At 48.4% G+C, this 22,552-nt stretch overlaps 1 protein-coding gene across 5 annotated transcripts in view; it reads left to right on the top strand.

The window, feature by feature from the left end:
• The window catches only part of fgfr3 (fibroblast growth factor receptor 3), a 42,395-nt gene that overhangs the window by 5,473 nt on the left and 14,370 nt on the right, over positions 1-22,552 (top strand). For 3 of the 5 annotated variants that reach the window (XM_048995591.1, XM_048995590.1, XM_048995592.1), the window contains exons 3-7: positions 7,721-7,981; positions 10,780-10,845; positions 16,871-17,040; positions 19,679-19,802; positions 20,120-20,310. In XM_048995591.1, the coding sequence (XP_048851548.1) occupies positions 7,721-7,981; positions 10,780-10,845; positions 16,871-17,040; positions 19,679-19,802; positions 20,120-20,310 (812 nt within the window). The remainder of the gene's footprint in view (positions 1-7,720; positions 7,982-10,779; positions 10,846-16,870; positions 17,041-19,678; positions 19,803-20,119; positions 20,311-22,552) is intronic. The other 2 variants (XM_048995593.1, XM_048995594.1) reach the window with 1 other exon arrangement.

Below are 22,552 nucleotides of genomic sequence, written 5' to 3'. Positions count from 1 at the left end.
CGAGTAACCAACTGTGCGGCCCGATTAGGGGCCCCTAACGGTTCCGACTCAGCTCTGCTGTGAGTATGTCGTGGTCGTTTTGGTGCAGTAGCAGTTCAGGCCCAGAGCAATCTGAGATGGTGTTCTGTAGCAGGGGTGGCCAATCTTATCCACAAAGGGCCGGTGTGTCAGGTTTTCACTGCAACTCCCTAATTAAGTCGCTAATTAGAGGACTGATTAGCTGAAGAGTCCTCACACCTGGGTTTGAACAGCTGACCTACAGGTTACCCCCAAAACCTGCGTACACACTGGTCCTTTGCGGATAAGATTGGCCACCCCTGTTCTATAGGATGATGTTCTGTAGCAGGTTCTGGAGAACAAAACGCTTCACCTCTGAGCCGGGTTTGATCTCCGCAGGGTGTGGTGACCCTGCATCTCCTCTGATATAAACATGAATCAACGTGAACTATAAACCAGACCTGAACCGGCACGAGCAGACAGTGACCGCGCCTGGTGCAGACGTATCCAGCACATGCACACGACCGGGGAGTCAATGCCAGCGGTTCGAGCGTAAACAAGGAGAACAGCCTCAGCGAATCGGCATGATCCGTGGACCGGCAGCGGGCGGCGGCAGCACACTGGCCGTCTAGCTCTGCTCCTGTGATGCGCTTCGCTTTGGAAACCCCTGCCTGTTGTGTTATATATGATACTGACATGCACTCTGCACGCTGGCCACCTGTTCCATTTGTGACCTCTCCCCTTCTCCCCCTCTCTCCCCCTCTTTTCCTCTCTCTCCCTCTCTCTCTCGCCGTGCTCCCAAATCGCTCCCTTTCTCTCTGTCTCTCCCACTCTCCTCCTCTCTCACTTTGAGTGGGCAAAAAAAAAAAAAAAGGTTTGCTTTCCGGTGCGGATTGACTGTGGCAGTTTGCAGCCTTTTCTCCCTGTCAGCTCGTTTGACAGAGAACTGGATTTTAATTACAGCTTCTCCCCTTAAGGAAATTGTTGAGATGGAGAAAGATAAGGCAGAGAAACCAGGAAACAAAGAACACTGCTGTGTTTTATACTGGCCAATATTCAGCTGATAGAGAGTCAGAGGTGTGTGTGTGGGGGGGGGGGTATGTATATATTACATTGAGGGGATCAAATGTCCCCACAATGTTATAAAATCTTGTTATTTTGACGGCCCCACAAAGAGAACCTCAATTTATTAGAAATCTGTGACTGCAATCAAAAAACTAAAAATGCCAAAAGTCTTGTATTTTGTTTGGTTACTTATGGTTAAGGTTAGGGATGGGTGGGGGTTAGGGTTGTCATTGTTGGGATTAGGGTTATGGCCCTAGAAATGGATGGACAGGCTCCACAAAGATATAATTACAAACCTGCAACCTCTCTGTGTGTGTGTGTGTTTCCATGTGCCTGCGTTTACTTGTCACATATTTCTTGAGACATTGGTCTGCATTGTCTCTCTGATATATCTTTTGATCTATTTTTCTGTGTCGGTTTGGGTTATGAGTTGAGTTTTGTTCTATGTTGAGTTGATGTTGGTTGGGGTTAGGTCTTGCTCAGCGTGGCTTTGAATTATGAGTTGGCCAGTGTTCTGTGTCGATTTTGGTTGGGTTGGGTTTTGTTCTGTTAGGTTGAGTTCTGAGGTAGTTTAGATTATGAGTTGATCTGTGTCGGCTTTTTTTGGGTTGGGATTTGTTCTGTTAGGTTGAGTTCTGAAGTAGTTTAGATTATGAGTTGATCTGTGTTGCTCATGGCTGATTCAGTGCTACCAGCTGCTACATGTTCAGTGTTATTCTGTGTTGGTTTGGGTTATGAGTCGCTCAGACTGGGTTTGAGTTATGAGTTGGCCGGTGTTCTGTGTTGAATTGAGTCCTGAGCAGCTCCGTATTTTTGCTGGTTTGGGTCTGTTTTCTGTTTGCTTTGAGTTATGGAGTGGTCTGCGTTCCATGCCACCATCTTACCAGACTAGCGAGCAGATTCTAATATCCCCCAGCTGCACCCCATCCTCCCTGGTGAGGGAGTCACCTCTTGTGCCCTGCCCTCCCTGGTGAGGGAGTCACCTCTTGTGCCCTGCCCTCCCTGGTGAGGGAGTCACCTCTTGTGCCCTGCCCTCCCTGGTGAGGGAGTCACCTCTTGTGCCCTGCCCTCCCTGGTGAGGGAGTCACCTCTTGTGCCCTGCCCTCCCTGGTGAGAGAGTCACCTCTTGTGCCCTGCCCTCCCTGGTGAGGGAGTCACCTCTTGTGCCCTGCCCTCCCTGGTGAGGGAGTCACCTCTTGTGCCCTGCCCTCCCTGGTGAGGGAGTCACCTCTTGTGCCCTGCCCTCCCTGGTGAGGGAGTCACCTCTTGTGCCCTGCCCTCCCTGGTGAGGGAGTCACCTCTTGTGCCCTGCCCTCCCTGGTGAGGGAGTCACCTCTTGTACACTGTCGTCGCTGGGCACTCACAGCACACACTGTCTTCCCCATGTGTAAAAAAAGGCAGGCACCTGCCCTGATGGAGGTAAGCTTAGATAGACACCCCCCTCCCCACTGCCCCCCCACGAGGACTGACTCAGCTGTTAGCAGCTAGCGGGGGTGTGAAATATCCTTGGAGGCGGAGCCCCTCCCCCCTCTCCCCATCTCCCCCAGTGAGAACATGGTTCCCGCTGAGAATCTTAACACGCACTGAAGCATTCGTGCCATTCTCTGATATTGTGGGGACCGCGAACGGCAGAGAGCATTTTTAAAGAGTAATTAAGATTTAAATGCTCGGCAGTGGTTTATATCTTGGGTTTCGGTTTATTTGAAGGAGCGGTTTCTATTTGCCTGTATCTCAGCCTCATGGTTGCTGTCAGTGTGCCTGCACATGTGCTGGGGGGGGGGCACCTCCCCAGTTTAAATTACCCCGGGTCGTGCTCCTGTCATGAGCACACTCCCCCATGAGGCCGTTAACACAGGGAGGTCGTCATTCTGGGCCGGGCTCCCTCCTTATTCGGAGTGGAATATAGGACTGAAGCAGCCCTGATCATTGTCCGCACGCTCAGGCAGCTCCCCAGTTTGTTTGGCCTTTCCAGTCATGACCTTTTTCCCCTTCGGGTCCAGAAAGTGCAAATCCAGACCAAGGTTTTGTTCTAACCAACCAGTTGAGAATAAAGATTCACATTCACAGAGCATTGAACTGGTTGGTTGAAACAAAAACGTGGTCAGGATTCGCACTTTCTGGACCTTCAGTTTGCACCTCTGGCCCAACAGCACAGGTTTCCTTCACCAGGTCAAATGGCACTTTGATGCTATTGCGTTGCTAGCATGTGCCAGTACCACTCAACTCACTGGGCAACATAGACAGTCACCTAGGGCACCGTCTTCTGAAGGAGCGCTCACTGCGCAGGGCAATTCCACTGCATCTCAGACAGGGGGCGCCGGTGGTGATGCTTGGCCCCATGCATTTGTTCCCAAACATACCTGCAGTGCAACCAAAGGCTGCCCCCCCCATCACCGTGCCTACAGAAATAATGATGCAATACACCTGAACCACCAGGGGAGGCGCTAGAGTGACCATAATATTAAGCCTCATCCAAGAAAGTATCACAGTGAGGCTACAAGTTATAACCCTATGAGACAGGGTGAGATAAAGCCCTAAACTGTGGTGAAGGAAATATCAGACAAAGAGCGATCGTTTTAGTCACCATGGAACTGGGCAGCCGTATTTCACCTGAGGCAGTATACTTTCAAAAGCTTGGAATGCGTTTTTAGCATAAACTTAGAATCGTTTTTAAATACATAATATATTTCAATGATATGAGTTTGGGTTAGTGTAAAAGTTTGGGATAATTCCTCTTCCACTGTGTCGCCGTAAATCCAGCGAAACCCGTTGCCGTGCCCTCATGTGTCCCCAAAGTCAAGGCTTCGGGGAATCGTAGGGGTCACCTGGGGGTCAGAGGTCAAAGGTCAGGTTAGCTGAACATGCAGGGTCGAGGCCACATGCTGTGCCCAGGAGCTGCTCACAGTACCTTTCCCAGTTAACTCGCCAATGGGAACTTATCCCAGGGGAAGGTGGTGATGAAGAAGCTGTGATTAACCTGTGATTCTCTGAGACTGAGAGCTTCCAGCATGCCCCCCTTAGCCCCAGCTACACTCGTATAATATTACACGGTTACGTTTGGGGGACTCAGTGTTCTTCCAAGGAATTCCCATACAGTGCGCTTGTGGAGTTGAAAGTAGGCCAGTTCGCCTTCAGAATGACAATTATCGCACCCACAAGCGGCTCCGGCTGGAGCTGCTGGCCTTGGCATCCACGCCGCTCCCTGAGCGTACAGTAGCTTCCGATCCTAATTAGCGGGGGTGGCGGGTGGGGTTTATGGAGGGAGGGGGATGCTTGTCATCGGCGGCCATCTTTACAATCAGAGCTGCTCAGAAGAATGCCTCAACAGGGCAAAGAAAAGAGGCAAAAAAGTCTTAAACCCCCCCTCCCGCTGCCCTGCACACCCCCCCCCCGGTCCTTGATCTCTGTACCATAAGCCTGCCTTTCTGTCTCCATTCCCCCCAAGCCCCCTTGATAGTGTGAGGTTGTCAGGCGGCTGTAGATTAAGGACATTGTCTGAGGGTATTTACATCCGGCCAAGCCACATTAAACAGAGATTAGGACTTGCACTCTGAGGCGGCCGCTACCATGGGGGATGGGATTTACGGTCAGCACGACGGAAACGCAGAGAAAGGGAGCATGATCCACGGAGGGGCTGCTTTCGGAGGTTGCGTGAGGGCCAGCCGCCATCACGGCACGTGGCTTTCCTGGATGTCTTCCGTATGTCCGAGGGTAATTAGCAAACCCCCGGAATGTTCGGCCCAGAGATTTTCCACTGTTAAAGTGTAATAGCCCATAATAATAGGTGTTCCTGAGGCCTGGATGACTTGCTGGTGCAGTCCTGAGGGACACGTTTGAGAGCCGCAAGCTGGCTTCTAGACAGCACAGAACGCACTCACACGTTTGCATGGGGAACGAACGCGCAAAGCACACTCACGCGAGCATGTCAAACGGCGGCCAGAGGTCACAGACGCAGAAACTCGCTCGGCTTTGTGCTTTCCCACGCACCACGTTCACACGCCACCCTGAACACACACACCACACACACACGGGTGACACGCGGTCTCGACATGCACGGACACGCACATGCTCACACGCTGGTTCTCACGATAGGTCGCCCGTTAACCAGGAACACAATTAGAACCACTCTAGGTGTTTTGCCAAGTTTGAAAAGTTTCTAATGGATGGAGCAAAAGCATAAAGGTGGCTGCTTGCTGGTCATCGCTTGTGCCCGTGTACCGAAGAGGAGGTGACTGGGGGGCTGTCACCCCCGAACGCCATTTACGCTGAGGTATGTCTTTAAAGGCATGCGGCATTTGCCTTGGATCCACTTGTCGAAGTACCAGTTAAGCACCTGAATCTTAGTTTAACTGGCCTGTCTTAACCTGCCTGAGCGTCACATCGTGTGGAACGAGTCAGAGAACAACGTGGCATTATTTCCACAAATAACCATAAATCGTCATGGCGACAACAACAAAAGCAAATGCGATTAACCACCCCCCCCCCCCCCCATGGTAACATGACATGGTAATGTTTTGAAATTATGAGAAGAAATGCAAAAACTGGAATGAGAAGGGGGAAGTTAAATGTACGTTGAGGAAGATGATCTTGGTTCAATGCCAGTTTGGAAACTGGTTTCCAAGCTGATTTTTTAAATAAATCAGACCACCCGTATTAGACTTATTCAAAGCACCATGTAACATCAGGCTTCTCTGCATTAGGCCACATACACTCTCGTCGAATTTAGGATGCGACTGCGGGGTCTCCCTTATTTAGTACAAGGACATTGGGTCTCTCTGAAGTCTCATTGGCCCGTTTTATAGACCTTCTCTCGTGGGCGACACCGAACAGGAGATAGGAGACCCTCAGAGAGCCGAAGAATAGGGGAAAATATTTCAGCTCTAACTATTTTACCTCTGACAACATCCATGGTGCTGAAAAGAGACACTATTATGGAAGGAAGACCAGGTATGACAGGGGAACGTAGAGCAGAGCAGCCCTATGGAGTGAGAGAAGCACACAGTGAATCTCAGCGCGTAATTGGACTGAAGCTTGTCCGGTTGATCACGGAAGAGCTGATTGAGTGATCAAGTTGATCAAAAACAGTGAAAAGTCTTACATCTTCCTCAAATCGTAATGTCAGACACTTTAAGAAAGCTTACCGCTTCGTATTTAGAATACTGTTGTGAGACTACAGGTGAATTCATACGAATCAAAACTGGAAACAAGAGAGGTGCTGTTGTAAAAGCCGTTCACCAACAACAAAGGCCTGGCTGAGCGGCTTGTAGAGAGTCTGAGGAGGCCTACCTCCGCCTCGCTGATCACGGCCCCGTGGTCAAACACCAGCCAACGTCGAGACGCGCTTTGTGCAAGCAGAGAGCAGTTAAGTGCCGTCCCTATAACTTCTGCACGTGCCGGTGCGTGAAGGAAAAGTGAGCCTCAAGTACCTCAGACTCAAACTAAGGGCTCAGGGTTCCAGGTTCCAATTCCTCAGGACAGTATCGGTGCAGCCTCTGTTGTCCCAAAGTCCTAGTGGCCTAATGGACTTTCCTTTGCGTCGCTCCCTTTACGCTTGAGGCTGCCTGAACAGACACTTATGTCTTTTCTGCGGAATCCGCCGCCACTCTACAGTCAGGGGGTGGAAAGAAGAAGGAGCTCAGTGTTGTGTGGAGCCTGAGGTGGGGACACAGGGCCTCATTTATTAAAGGCCTTCCCTTCTGCGCTTTGGCCTGAATCCCCGAGCTGTTTCTTCAGGGGAAGATCACGTAAACATGTTTGTTTTCCCTGACTTGGCAGAATCAGTAAAGCAGAGCCGATGTGGGGGGAGCCATGAAGAGTGGCTAATTGGGCGGGGCCAGTCTAAAGTCAGAGAAGCGGAACTATTGGGCGTCATGGCTAAACTAAGAGGAACAGACGTGAAGGAACACACACGTACAGCCATGGCTTTGCCATTTAAGGCAACGGGGATCAATCAGCGGAGAAACGACCGAAAAAATAGCCAAAAATGACAGAAACATCACCACATGCACTGTTAGCCATACCTTTTGGTTCTTAACCCAGACCCCAGGGACCCCCAAACCGTTCCCAGTGCACCTGTACCATTTATTCGGGGTTCTTCGTTGCTTGGTTGTTCGGTTCAGGTGTGCTTGAAGCTCGGAGAGAGAAATCTGTAGGCTGTCCGAGGGCCGCTAAGGAAACGCTAAGAAACACTGACCTAGTGTAATCTATTTCCAATGGCTAACTCTGCCAGCAGAGGGCTCTTCATGCGCCCTGAAGGAGTTCATGCTCACCTCTGTGCCATCGACGGCATACAGTATGCGACCCAGGAAGTAAACGCAGGTTGCAATTGTCTCTTATTGTGCCGTTATTGGCTGTCGTTATTGTTGCGCAGAGGGGTTTTCTCTCAAGCGGCAATGTTTAGTAAGAAACCCAATGTCCCCTGAGGAAGTGATGCTGGAGCTCCGTTAGCCGTCCAAGCAGCCCTGCAGGCAGTCACTTTGAGCGATGCGTGAGCTTCACCTCCTCCTTGTGTAAACATGGGAAAAAGGCAGCCATGGTTCAATGCCTTAGCCACACATAGGAGAACAAGGGGTTTCTAATCCTTAAAGAAGGATTTAGTGCAGTCATGGGTCCTGTGATCTGCGGATCGCCTGAACACCTTTCTGGTGTCTGCCCCCAGATGCAGCCTCGAGCGAGACGGCCTTCCTCGAGGACTTTCTCCTGGGACCCGGGGAGACCCTCGAGCTGCCTTGCCGCACGCCGGCCGGAGCCCAGTCCGTCACCTGGCTGAAGGATGGCGTGGGCCTGTTTCCTAGCAACCGCACCTGGATAGGACAGCGCATCCAAGTCGTCAATGTGTCGTTCGAGGATTCCGGTGTGTACGCTTGCAGGCTGGAACCTGGCGGCCCATTGCTGGGTAACTACAGCGTCAGAGTCACAGGTGAGTCTCAGCAGCAGCTGTCAGAGTCACATGTGAGTCTCAGACAATCTGGCATATTGAATTGGATGGATCTCACCTCCATTAGCCTCTCATAGCTACTATCCATGATACACACAGTGGCATGCAGTACTGTCCAAAAGTCTTTGGCTGACAAAAAACATGATGTTTAATGATTTTCATTTTGTTGTAAAACTATGATATTATGTCTGACAAAGTATGTCAGCTTAGTCATTTCAAAACCTCTACTAAAACCACCCCAGTATTTTCAGCATCCATCTCACTCTCAGTCAATACCATGTACACCTTATCTGAGTTTAATTAATTCAGTGAGCTGGTGGTCAAATTTAACGTACACATGGAACGACTGAGGTGCCCCCCCGAGGGAGGCTGGGAACTGAAACAGTGCTCATCTAGCCATCCATGTGGCTAATGTTAAAATGTGTTTCTGTGTTCTGAACAAATATATGCTTCATAAATAGCCTTAAACCTTTTCTTAGACTGCCTAAGACTTTGCACAGCACTGTACGTCCAGCTTGTAATTAACACGGGCTAAACTAGGAAGCAGAAATCGACGGTAAGACCGGAGCATTAAACTTCCAATAAGTCGGCGAACCGGGAGCAGGACAAGCTGAGCTCTGTCAAGTAGGACCAGGGAGTTCTGCTGCATGTTACCGAGATAAGCGTTAATTCTCGCATACAGCTCTCTGAGATTTCCTCCACCTCGGACTTGCCAGAGCTATGAGAAACATTTGCTAATTAACCGCCGATCAAATAGCTGACGGCGATGTGGGCGTAGGCGGCTCTGGGGGCATGACTAAGAGTAATTAAACAGAAAACACAGCCCGAGAACAATGGCACGCCACCCATGGGAATGTGTGACTGTTATTTGACTCTCGCTGATTTACCCTGCACACATCACAGCCTCACCGTGCTAACGGGCTCCACAGCGTTCGCCATACATTCAGTCGTGCAAAAGTCTTAAGCAGCCTAAGAAAATTATGTTTAAATGACCTTCATGTCAAAGTGCGTCAGCTTAATCATTTCAGAACGTCTCCTAAAAGACCCCCAGCTTTTGCAGCAACCGTCCAACACACTAATACATTTTTTTTACCTCACCTTGTTTGGCTAATCAATACCTCATTGAGGTTCTTAACTAAATAAGACAATTAATTCAGTGAGCTGGTGGCGAAATTTAATGAATACATATAATGGCTGAGGTGCCCCTGAGGAGAGGTTTGGGAACTGAAGCGGTGTTCATCTAGCCATCCAACTAGATATCAGTAACTTTTTGGAGAGCAGAAGAAATTCTTGTGTATTTTGTATTGTGTTAATGTTAATTTGCATATGTTCCAATGTTAAATTGTGTTTTATTTCTGAGCAAATATACACTTATTACCCAGATAAATAGCCTTAAACAGTTTTTTTGACTGCCGAAGACTTTTGCACAGTACTGTAACTAGGCTGCACGTCACACACCAGGGCTTGGTTCTAATCTTGAACGAGGTACGGGAGTCAGGCGCCAGTAAAATCCCCACGGTTTACCTGAACAGTCACGTCGCCAGGTAGCGTCACGGTGGAGAACCGGCAGCGTCTCCCCCTCGCACAGCTGGCCGTAAACCTGACCGTGCTGAAAGTATATGTGGAAAAGGGAAATGAATCAAAAGCCATTGCGCTAGGGTGTGTATGTGGGGGGGGGTGGGAGGCTGGGGGGCGATGTGGGCCGCTTCATTTCGTCGCACATTCACGGCACCAGCTGAGCCTGTTATTGACAACTAATTACAAAGCAATTAGCCTGAAACGCTGCATCATTAGAAACAGATGGGATGGCGAGGAGTAAGAACGGCACACTGGCATGCGCGTCGGGCACCTAGCCAAGGTAAATAAGACTTTTACGGCCGTGATCAAAGACGGACTACAGCTCCTCTGTCTGGATCGCGATACTGTCCAGTTACGCTTGTAAACGCCTCGTTATGGCACCAATATCCCTTTTACCCAATTTGAAAATGTCGGTTCCCAACGTCTGAAAATAGAGTATTGTGTTCTTCTTTAAATATTTGAGCAAGGTGTCGGATATTAGAGAGAGATATGTGTCCTTTTGGTGACTGGACTTTGTCCAGTTGCGCAGCACCTGAAACCAGGCAGGCATGAATCCAGTGGTAAGGTCTCCATGCACTTTACGAAAATTAGGTTTCGCTTATTTATTTTATTTTCGCCGGAGATGCGAGAGAACTCTTACCCCGGCGAACCATCCCTTACTGTCCTTAAGCTATATGTGAATGAAACGTTATTTTAAAGGCAGGAACAGAAGCTGAAAAAACTCCTTGCCTTGGCAGCGGACTCGGCGCGTTAGACCCCACAGGCAGGGCACCATACGGTCTTCATTAGCTGCACGAGGGCTTTTACAAGCAGCTCCAGGGTCAGCAGCCGCTGATCCAAGGTCAGGCCGTGAACCCGGAGCAGCTGATTTAGAATCAGATTATAAACCCTTCAGCAGATGGTCAGATTATGAACCCCAGTAGCTGAACTTTTAGCAGCTTGTCCAGAGTGCGATCCCATCCCAGCTCAGTGCGGAGTTACTGAATGTTAAAGGCAGGCAGATATTCTGTGCTTTGAAATAGATTGAAAATGACACAACGCAGAAACGTCTGTTTGAGTCTGGGGAGAAAATTATATAATTCTTTGCGTTCAAATGTGTTTGCAATTCATGTGTGATGTGGCATTTTCAAAGAGATACAAAAAACGTGATCCATCCCACCACGACCCTCAGAAATGTGACGTGCACCCCTCTCTCTTTGAAGATTCAGCGTCTTCTGGTGATGATGAAGATGACGACGAAGACCTGGAGGACGCGGGTGAGAGAGACAGTGTGTTCTCATTTTCATGTTTTCCATTTACACAAAATTGCATGAAAAGCAACATTTTACTTAAAGCTGTCATCTATAATGCATTATAGATACCTTCATCATGCATTATAATTGTTGGTATAAGAATTGATAAAGCATTACAACATCTTCTAGTCATAAGGCATTTTAGCGTTGATTATAATGCTTAAGTATACATAAGCTATAGTGAAGCTCTCATCTATAATGCAATATAAATACCTTCATAATGCATTATAATGCTCAGTATAAAACGTAAAGCATTACAGCATTTTCTATTGACAGTCTTTAGTCTATTAGTCTATTGACTACATTATAGTGTAGATAATAATACTTCATAACCTCCAATGAAGCTCTCGTTTATAATGCATTATAGATACCTTCATAATACATTATAATTGCTGGAAAAGAATTAAGGATGCTTTGTGCTGCAATATGAAGGTATCTATAATGCATTATAGATGAGAGCTTCATAAAGCATTCATAATGCATAATAAACATGTGTTGTGCCTTTTTAGAAATATTTATAGCCATGTTTATAATACTTTATGAATGCATTATAATGGTCTATGAATGTGTTCATATATTCTTACAGACATGGCATTCATAGAGAGTGTTACTGCTAGAATCAACTACACAGTGTGTCTTAGTATTTAACTGTTGTGGACAGTTCAGGTTGTTTATTATCATTGTTACACAATCAGCCCATCCCATTTCATTGCTGGCCATACACACACAATCATGCATATAAAGACACACAGTTCACCTGCCTGCTAGCGGAAGGAAACAGGAGTATCTGGAGAACATCTACGCAATTTGAGGCGAACATGCAAACTCCCAAACCCTGGAGGTGTGAGGCTATATTAACAGCTGGCAGCTGTTATTATTATTATTATTATTAGCATACGGGGTGGGGGGGGGGGGTGCTAGGATTTTAAGACATCTTAGCTTAGCCCAGAGATCGAATGTGTCCATGGGTTCTCAAACTGCAAGCATGGTTGTTAAAACATCTGAGCTTCAGATTCATTCGGACCTTCAGTCCTCAGCATCCCAGGCTCATGTCATGTCTATTACTGCACCAGCAGGTATGAGTTCTGCTTAAACAGAACAACGTGCAGCAATCCAGTCAATCCAAACACTAATAGCTTCAGAACCTTCAGTTTCGGACGACGGTGTAGATTGCCTGACACTTTGCATTTTGATCACTGCGTTCTCCACGTTATAGACAACAGGTGGCTTATCTGCTTGCATGCGACCGATCTGCACAGACTGCGCTCTGTCAGGCAGCCAAACGTGTGACCTGTAACCTGTGGATGCCACGGATTTAAGGTCCATTGTGTGTTCGCCCTTCAGCATATTGTTTTGTGACGGATTATGTCCTGCTTGATCTGCTAGAGTCACCTTGTAGCAGGTGCAGAGTGAAAGAGCTGCTCTGCCACTGGTGTCCCGTGAACGCCATTGCTCGGTCCCGTGACATGGCATGTTTAGAGGGGATTAGTCTAATCTTGCGTAATGTCGCTAATCCGGTCCTAATTAGCCCAGGTTCCCGCCACATTCGCACATTCCGGGGCGTTAGTCACTGGGAATCCCTCTAACTGGGCACAGGCTGTGTCGCCCGGAGGTGGAGCTGTCGATTCTGTACTCCACCTCAACTCCCCTTGGACCCGAGCATGAGGGCAAACCTCGAGACATGGACGTTGAGTTATTCAAAGGGAGCTCAGGTTCACCATAACATGTCAGGTGTGTTTGATTTGAAATAGGTCTGGATTCCAAGAGAACTGTCTTGAGCCTCCTTGGCTGCTGGCCAGGCCTCATGCCCCTGTGCCCCCCCAATAAACAGAGGCATTCTGTGCCTCTTGCTAAGTCGGGGCGCCCTGCACTCCTCACCGAGCTAACTCACAATGAGCTGTGCTACTCAGCTTTGTGTCCTTGTTTATATTGGCCAGAGAGCAAAAACAAAAATTCTGAGGCTTCGTTGTCAAGCTGTGTTTTCATTGTGTCCCCATAGGCCTCACTAAGCAAATACCCACTGCAATCAGGCGGGGAAACTTATAGGCTACTGGTCCAATTAGCCTGATCCTATCTCCTGAAAGTCCGGCCTGGAAGACACAGTACTGATAATGTGCATGCATGTGTACTGTATGCCTCAGTGACAGACCTCCAACCTGGAACGTGGGTCGGAGCAGCGGAGGAGTAAACGTTACGCTAAAACATAGAACGATCCTTTAGAAGTGCAGTAAATTCACTTTTTGCCCACAAACCAACCATATCTCCACCCAAATACCCGAAAACAGGCCGGGATCTGTCAAAGCCTCCAGTCACTAGCCCGGGGTTAGTTAAAGCATACAGTGACTGTCAATAACCGGCTACAACGCCCAGTCTAAGCCTAGCGAAATGACAAGCCAAAGCCTCGGATTAGCTTAAACGCTGATCAGCAGATCCGAATTCAAGTAAATGTTTAAGAACAAAAAAAAAACTAAATCGAAAATTTATTTGGCAAAATGGCTCTAAAATCAGAAGCCTCATCAAAAGTACAATTAATAAATGAAAGGACCCTTATTATAGTATTAAAATAAATCAAATATTGAAAATTCCGATATTTTTAGAAATGTTTTGAAATGAAATGCACCAATTAGCGGCGATTCCTCACCTCTCCCCTCCGTCAGCTTCCCTGCAAGACGCCGCCAACCAAATGGTTGGATTTTAGCTGTGAATTCTGGGATTTTGTGTTGTCATGTTATTCACAACCAGGAAGTCATGCTATTGGTTTCTATTAAAAATCTTTAATAGAGACCTAATTTTAAGGGGCAACAAAAGTATATTGGTATAAAACAGTATTTTGTCTTTTATAAAAATGATCAGAATAAGGTAAAAATTCAATATATACTACCACCCAGGCCTAAATCAAAGTCATGGTTTTTTCTGCGCTTTACAAATAAATCGCACAGCCCCCCCATCTGTCCTCACTGAGGCCCCCTACTGGACCGTGGCCCTCTGAGTGAGAACCATTGGTCTAGGTCTGTGTTTCCCAACCCGGTCTTCAGGGACCCCAAGATGCTCCACGTTCCCTTCCAGCTCCGTACCAGGCAACAGTGTTGACCGTCTGGGGGCTTCCTGAGGACCGGGTTAGGAAACACAGGTCTAGAGGACCCAGTTTGCTGTCGACGACACTAGTAGAACAATTGGCTGCGGACCAGCTGGGCTAAGATGCCGTGGTGCTTGCACCATTATAGACAGCTGAGTACTGCCAGACATCTGCCTTTTAAGGTAAGCCCGGCAAGCATTTGTCTCAGCTGTTCCATGTTAGTGGGCCAGGAGTCCCTGGTGGGGGGGGGGGGGGTGGGGGGGGCAAATCCGAGGCACAGTTGTTTCATGGGGCCCCATGGCAGGCCCAAAACACCTTTGCAGCCATCTTCTCGGACCTTAGAGCCTTAGAAGAACTAAATGCCAACCGCTGAAATAACAGTCCTGGAAAAATAACGAGAAGAGCCTGGGAAACTCCTTCGCAGATAACGACTCACAGCACAGCCCTTTGAGTGAATGTATTAATAAGTTAGAACTGTGTTAATATTAATAAGCCAATTGTGCGATGAGCCATAGCAGTAATGTACCTGATATGAGCTGATAGGGTAGGATGGGATATTTTTTAATATGAACTAGAGGGCTTAGAATAAGCGATAAGCTCGGCTGGAATGCTGGTTGGGTTGGGGGTTTGGTTAACGACGGTTGGTGCTCGTGATGTTCTGTCACTTCAAAGCAAGCCTCATACTCCTACTGTGCGAGGCGAGCTTCTGCCCCTTACCCATTGTCTGATGGTGAGGGTCACGGGTCTGTATTTGACTCTCCCTGCCGGCCCCTGGAGGATGGGCTCCCCCTTTGAGTCTGGTCCCTCCCAAGGTTTCTTCCTTCTTGGGAGTTTTTCCTTGCCACTGTCGCCTTTGGCTTGCTCACTGGGGGCTTTGGGTGGGGATGCTGTAAAGCGCTTTGAGACGATGTAATGTTGTGATAATGCGCTATACAAAAATAAATTTCTTGTTGTTCGTTGTTGTTGTATACTGCCCTACAAAGGCAGAAGACGGCGGTGACCACGCCGACGCAGAAGCTGAGAAAAAGGCATCGCCATCATTTTGGTGCAGAGTTCGCATCTGCCGCAGTTTTCACTGAGCGTAGCTGAACAAAGATATTTCGCCATGAGATAAATCAGAGCCAAAGATGCGCGATTCTGGTTACTCAAGTTCGATGAAATATGACGTTTTCCGGTTTTCACTTCGTAGGGCAGCATTCACGCCTTTGCTGCAGTGTACGGACTTTCGCTGTGAGCTGTGCTTCCAGTAAAGTGGGACAGGCCAACTGCATATTGAGGCCTTTTGAGTTCAAACGGTCAGAACAATTGTTCTACACATCTAACGTTTCATTCTCCATAAAAAGAGAGGGAGGCCACAAAGATCTCTCCAGCAGCTAAATACGGCTTGCTAGGCTAGGCCTGGTGTGCTTGATTGCTTTTCCATCACACCCAAGTCCTCAGAATCCCTCCGTAAACATAGACCACAGCCACCAAAAAGCCCAGATTGTCTGCTTGCAGAAGCTCGAGAGCAGAGGCAGATATACTGTGAGTAGGGTGCGGCCCATATCTTTTGTTCTGGAGATTGTTTTGTGTTTATGAATATATTCAAATTTCTAATTGAATTTGGGCTAAAATAATATGTTCATACTTTTGTACATACATATGTAATTATGCTTAAGAATTATTCAATCCCAAATATGTTTCTTTGCCCCAGAGGCTGGAACAAGTTAATAAAAACATAAAAAGTTAATGTTAGACTAAAATAATTCTGTTGGTAGAGCAGAGTTATTGTGGTGCGTGTAATGTAGTATCATTTATAGAGACGCATCTTTATGACTTTTCTAACAATGTAGGTGTGCGGCTGTACCAGCTCTGATATACAAGATAACATTTACGTAACTTTTCCTAGCTTACCGATGGATAATATTCTCATTGTCCTTATGGCATATTCTTTTGCGTCATTAAAATAAGTCCCTTTCCACTTAATACCGTATGTGAAGCTTAAGGAATGGAGGCGGCTGGAAGTAGCTGAAACCTGGAGCCTAACCTCAGCCTGAAGACTATCCCTAATGCAGGGACGATCCCCACGGCAAACGTTCTGCTCGTCGGCTTTGGCGGGAGTAGCTTCTGAGGCTCTCGGGCCCCACTTGCATGCTATTGGCTGGGGACTTGCTTGCATGTGATTGGCTGGGGACCAGCTCGTATGCCATTGGCCGGTCCGCCTCCATGTTCCTTGGTACTCAGGCTCCAGACACTCACCAGACTGATAGTATCACAGTTTCCAGTTGTTTTGGGCGCAGTGCCACGCCCTCACCACTGTAAATGCCCCCTTTATGAACCAGGCTCTTTAGCCGGGCCAGCGCCATAACCCCATTGAACAAACGGGGCCTTACAGCTTGTGGATGAGGCCCTCTGTAAACAGGAGGTAAAAGGCTGTGATTGTAGCTTCGCCGCCACTTGACATCGACTCACCCTGCAGCTCTGGTTTTACAAACACTGGGGTATGAAAGCCAGCTCAGTTTGCTTTGCTCTTTGATAGTTGCGAGAACATAGTAATGACTCCAGTATAAATGGGGTCTAACTCCTAAGTGCAGTTCCACCATGAAAATGGACAGTGTTAGTCCACAGAGTAAGATCACAGTGTAAATCTCACAGTGTAAACTGCATGTAGCTCCACAGGGCAAACTGGGTGTAACACCACACTATAACTTTCTTTATAAAGCTTTACTGTAAACACAGTGTGATTCTAGAGTGTTTAAGGGATTTAAGGTTTCTGTGTAAACAACATTTAACTCTCCGTTTTAAAGGGAACTGCCTAGTTTTACGCAGATTATAAAATAAAAAATAATATATAAAATTCGAAGCTTAGATATTGACATCTGATGGATAGTAATGCATTTGGTCACCCTGCCATAAACAATGTGTGTCCCCCCCATTACCCCACAGCTCCGCCGTACTGGACCCGACCAGATCGCATGGAAAAGAGGCTTCTGGCCGTACCAGCGGCGAACACAGTCAAGTTCCGCTGTGCCGCAGGCGGCAACCCCGTGCCCGCCATCCATTGGCTAAAGAACGGCAAGGAATTCAAGGGCGAGCAGCGGATGGGGGGCATCAAGGTGGGTCCTGGCTTGGAGGTCAAAGTGCATCTCCTCATGTTTATGGACAGCCGGAACCCTGAGAGCGAATCACCCACACAGACACACAGACACACAGCAGGAAGTGGAAAAGGACACGTATGAACCCACCGGATCCTCCATTAACAGGCTCGTGCGTCCTTATAGCAGGGTTCACATGCCTAATGTCCACCCCCCGAAAATCAGGGTCAACTTCACGCCCCATGTCCCGCCCCCCAACCCCCCGACACCCCTGCGACATGGTGGCCCACGACTTTGTGTATTGAGACTGGGGGGGTCAGGGTGCGGCTGCAGTCTCCCAGCATAATCTGCCACAGGGCGTTCCCCTATGACAAGCCCTCACATCGCGGGTGATGAGTTCATCTGAGAGGCCGGAGACGAGTCCTGACAGCCGCACAATACCTCCAGCAAATCTCAATCCCGCCATCCGGGCCGAGAACTCACATCCTGGCGGCCTCATGCATATTAACGCGCGCACCATGGATGAAGAGATAATTGCTTTGGCAACCATAACAATCGAAAACAGGCCAATTGTCTTGCACGTATACAAAGCAGAGGCGGGTGGCTTCTCGGTAATATCTGAGACGTTGTCTTGGGTTTAGGCGGGAGTAAAGGCCCCGTCTGGCTGTACTGGTGAGGTTTCCATGGCGTGTGAATCCAGCAGGCTGTTGGGCTAAGGCCAGACAGAGCTTGGCAGAATCGTCGGACCATCTCAGCGGAACTGGCTTACACCTTTCTGCGCCACTTGGTGCCAACACAACTCACACCGGGACTGTTTTGCAAAAAACAGTAACGACAACAAAAAAACCTTGAAACCTGTATGTAATGCAGGATGCCAGATCACTCTGTGGGCGATTGGTATATAAATCTTCCATTTCAGCCGTTTTAGTTCCCTAAAATAACCGGATACACAAATCAGAGAGCAGCAGAGCGTTTAAACAAACACGAGGCGGTGAGCCGAACTGTGTCTCATCCCCTGGGAGTGATAGCGTTCCCAAGCGCACGGATGTCACAGGTAACCGTGGGAACAGCAGATCCACGTGAATTCATCCCCTCTTCTTGGGGGTGAGGGGTAGGCTTCCTCAGGCCAGAGAAGAATGTTTGTCTGTTTTACCCGCTGGAGTCGTTCCCTGGCTCTATATTCCGTTGCCTTCCATCGCGAATCCGAGAAAAATATTTTCGGTTACTTTCCGTTGACGAGCAGCCAACGAATTTCGGACATCTTCAATGTTTCTGGGAACTTGAAAGCCGCCGCTCCGTTGAGGAGGAGGCGGCGAGTCCCTCCTAAGCGGCGCCGCGGACGTGAAGAGCCGATGTTGTCGCTGTGACATCTGACACGGAGTCACGGTTCAGCCGGGTCAAAGGTCAAGGTGATGGGGGTGGGGGGGGGGGTGTGGCAGTGTCAGGAGGGTCGAAAAGCCAGGGCTTTGATGGAGATGTCAAAGGACAATGACAGGCTGACAAAGAATCTCAGGTCTGAGGCTTTAGTTGTGCTTGAGTGTTGATGGAAGCGATATCTTCAGTGCAGGCAGCCAGTGCTTTGTGTTTGTTTTAACTTGCTTACCAGTTGATACTCTAGCACCTATTTCCGAATTACATTTCTTAATGTCTTGGAATGCATTTTACATATTTTATTCTTCCTGTTTTGGCTTAAGTTTCTGTCGTTCATACCAACTGCGTATTAGAAGTAGAATTCAGACTAAAACTGATATATGGAGGAACCCTGAATATTGTTTTTGTGTACTAATGACTGTAAATATTATAGAAACTTCTGTACCTTTTTAAGTATTTCATTGCATACAATTTTGCTTCCGGAAAATGTGAGTTATTTGTATTTCTAGACTGAGATTTTAAATAACTTTGTGTTTGAGGTAATATTTGCCTGAGTGGCTTAGCCTAGAACCCACAACTCAGTCAGTAAGATGCTCTTCATAAACAAACATTCAGGGTAGCTGTGGCCTGAATTACAGCCCCCGTTTGCTCCCGGAGCACCGAGGTGCTTGCCAGCCTGGGAAGGCGTCATGGTTAGACGGAAAACCTGTCATTTAATCAGAACCAGCTTTGATGCGGCTCCCCTGTGTAGTTGGGCAGGTTTAATGCCATTTAACCTGCTGCTGGAAACCCCATAATAAGCTCCTGCAGTGAAAAATGTTGAACTCTGCACAGGAGCTAATACGTCCATTAGAGACTGGGCGATTGAGCAGAGCAGACCACTACGGGAGGGGTGGGCGGAGTCAGGCAGAGACACAGTGTGAAAGTTTGCTGGTGGGTTTGGGAGGAATGTCTCAGATCTTGCTAGGGGGTCTCCCTTCCCGTCGCCATGGTTACATGCCTCACATGTGACAGCCCATTCCGGCCTACTGCCTGCCAGAGCCTGATTGAGCTCATGCGGTGTAACCGTGCGGTCGTACCAAGCGTCCCACCGTGATATTTAAATGTGGCTGGGCTGTTCCATTCTGATTTCCAGGGGTCAACTCAATTTTGCTTATTTTGAAATGCGAAAGGTATAGCCAAGTTTGGGGCTTGGGTGTTGTATGTTATATTTCATTAACATGCACTTTTATTCAAAGCAACATTGTATAATTTTCAGTAGCTAACTGTTGTCCTCTTTCTCCTTCAGCTTCGCCACCAGCAGTGGAGCCTCGTCATGGAGAGTGCAGTGCCCTCCGACCGGGGCAATTATACCTGCGTACTGCAGAACAAGTACGGCACCATCAGCCACACCTATCAGCTGGATGTCCTGGGTAAGGTCACGTGACCGGCACGGATCAATCACATCACTCGAAACCGGGAGTAAAGCACGTGAGCTCCGTAAGTGAAGGAGCAGACAGCCATGGCTTTGGGTGATACCCAAACACAACACCGCCTCCCTGAAGGTGGCCATGATCGTGTTACAACGTTCCTTGGCCTCAGAGCAACTGAAAAGCTCAGCTTCGGGGCCAAGTATCTCACCTGTGCACGGGCGGTTCACTCCACATTGTCAGGAGGTGTTGCTTGGGGTTTTCCAAGTTGATGAATGCTAACGAGGTGTCCACACCCCCCCCTCCCCCCCCCCCCCCAGAGCGATCTCCTCACAGGCCCATCCTCCAGGCAGGCCTCCCAGCCAATCAGACGGCGGTAGTCGGCAGCGACGTCGAGTTCCACTGTAAAGTATACAGCGACGCCCAACCACACATCCAGTGGCTGAAGCACATCGAGGTCAACGGCAGCCGCTACGGGCCCGACGGCGTGCCCTATGTCAACATCCTGAAGGTACCCTGGCCTCCCTCCCGGGATTGGCTCTCCAGGAGTGGCTGGGTGGAGCAATTCGTTGAGTTTGTCCCATCCGCAGTGTTTTCAAAGACCTCAGTGCTTTTCTTAATCTTAGACCCCATAAACGCTAAAGCAGCCCCAGCTCACAGTCATATGTTGTTCCGTACATATGGTGATAATTGGTAGTTGCACATTCCATCCATCCATCCATCTTCCTTATCCAGCGTAGGGCTGCAGTCTATTATTTCTATAAGAATAAAATGCATATAGCTGTATCAGTGGTGTCCTGAGTATATACGAGGTTTTAGATTAAGTCTAACCTCTTATCTATGTTTGACTGAGCTGGAGTTATTACTAGATGTGGCATCTAAAGCAGTATCTTGTGATATCCCGATTAAGCCTAATTAAGAGGTGGTTTGGAGTGAAAAGTGGATTTCACTGCCGGTCCATAGCTTAGGACCTCCGGATTAAAGGATTTTTAAGGTCTCCAGATCTTCGGCTTTAATTGTTTTTCCTCATCTCCCTTAAGCCGACCCTCGAACGCCAGTTAGCATTACAGGCGTAGGGGTAAATCCCTCTTATTTTTAAATATGGAATTGCTCCTTTAGAAGTGAAGGGCCTGTTTTCTTTCCCAAGCGACGCCAGCAGAGAGCACATCTGGTTTGGAGCACGCTAACCGCCGGGGTGGCGGCTCGGGGGCCTTCAGTGAGACGTGGCCCCACGTGTAGGAGGAGGTCCCCACCGCGGAAAAACTGAGCGGCACGGAGAGGGCTGAGCCAGCAGAGCGGCCCCCACCCCCGCGGACCGTTTTAGATCCACATAATTGGAGCAACATTTACCGGCGACTTGCCGTCACTCTCCTCTGCTCAAATGGGCCCACATTGTATTTTTAAAAAATGTGAACAAAGCGTTTTGTAGCCGCTGGGTCGTCGGGGGGGGGGGGGGGGGGAGCAGGGAGCAGGGAGCAGGCCGATAGAGGAAAAATGTTGTTTCAGCTAATTTGAGAGCAGAGGCGCTAGTGTGCGGCTGTGCGCACCCCTCTGTCGCGTCTACAGGAAGCACGCTCGGGTCTACAGGAATCACGCTCGGGTCTACAGGAAGCACGCTCGTGTCTACAGGAAGCACGCTCGGGTCTACAGGAAGCACGCTCGTGTGTACAGGAAGCACGCTCGGGTCTACAGGAAGCACGCTCGTGTGTACAGGAAGCACGCTCGTGTCTACAGGAAGCACGCTCGTGTGTACAGGAATCACGCTCGGGTCTACAGGAATCACGCTCGGGTCTACAGGAATCACGCTCGGGTCTACAGGAAGCACGCTCGTGTGTACAGGAAGCACGCTCAGGTCTACAGGAAGCACGCTCGTGTGTACAGGAAGCACGCTCAGGTCTACAGGAAGCACGCTCGTGTGTACAGGAAGCACGCTCAGGTCTACAGGAAGCACGCTCGTGTGTACAGGAAGCACGCTCGGGTCTACAGGAAGCACGCTCGTGTGTACAGGAAGCACGCTCAGGTCTACAGGAAGCACGCTCAGGTCGGCAGAAGGTAGAAGCCCAAAGACTCTCGCAGTCATACGGCAATGAGCCTCCTCACTACAACAGTCCAGAGTCTCCACAAACTGGACAGTCAGACTGATAATATTAATGGAAGCAATTCTCAGTAAAGTTCGAAAATCCGAGTTTAATTTGGTTAGTTAGTTATACTGTACTGGCAAATTAGAGACACCAGTTTTCCTAACTGCATGTCTTTGGACTGTGGAAGGTTCAAGATGACAGTGCAACCTCCACACACACACACACACACTTGTATTCATATTTTTGTGGGGACTGTCCATTCATTTCTATCATTCTTGGGGTATTCTAATCCGTAACCATTACCATAAGTAACCAAACAATATACAATACTTTTGGTATTTTTAGTTTTTGTATTGCAGTTTTATAAAATTGAATTAAAATGGTCCCAACAACATCAGAATGGCAGGTTTTTATCACATTCTGTGGAGTATTTGGTCCCCACAATACAATGTATACATAATCTACACAGACACACACACACACGCACACACAGAGTAGAAATGGGATTCAAACCAACAACAGAAGAGGTGCTACACTACAGTGCTAAACCACTATACCGCCCTTAAAATCTGATTCAGGCACAGACAAGAATTATTATGCTAATTTGTAGCGTACTGTGTTATGAATACAGTGTTCCCGGTGAGTTCTCCTTGAGCGATGTCAAAACTGACC

This window comes from Brienomyrus brachyistius, chromosome 25 (assembly GCF_023856365.1).
Source record: "Brienomyrus brachyistius isolate T26 chromosome 25, BBRACH_0.4, whole genome shotgun sequence".
Taxonomy (NCBI): domain Eukaryota; kingdom Metazoa; phylum Chordata; class Actinopteri; order Osteoglossiformes; family Mormyridae; genus Brienomyrus; species Brienomyrus brachyistius.
This window is presented reverse-complemented; position numbering and strand designations above follow the sequence as displayed.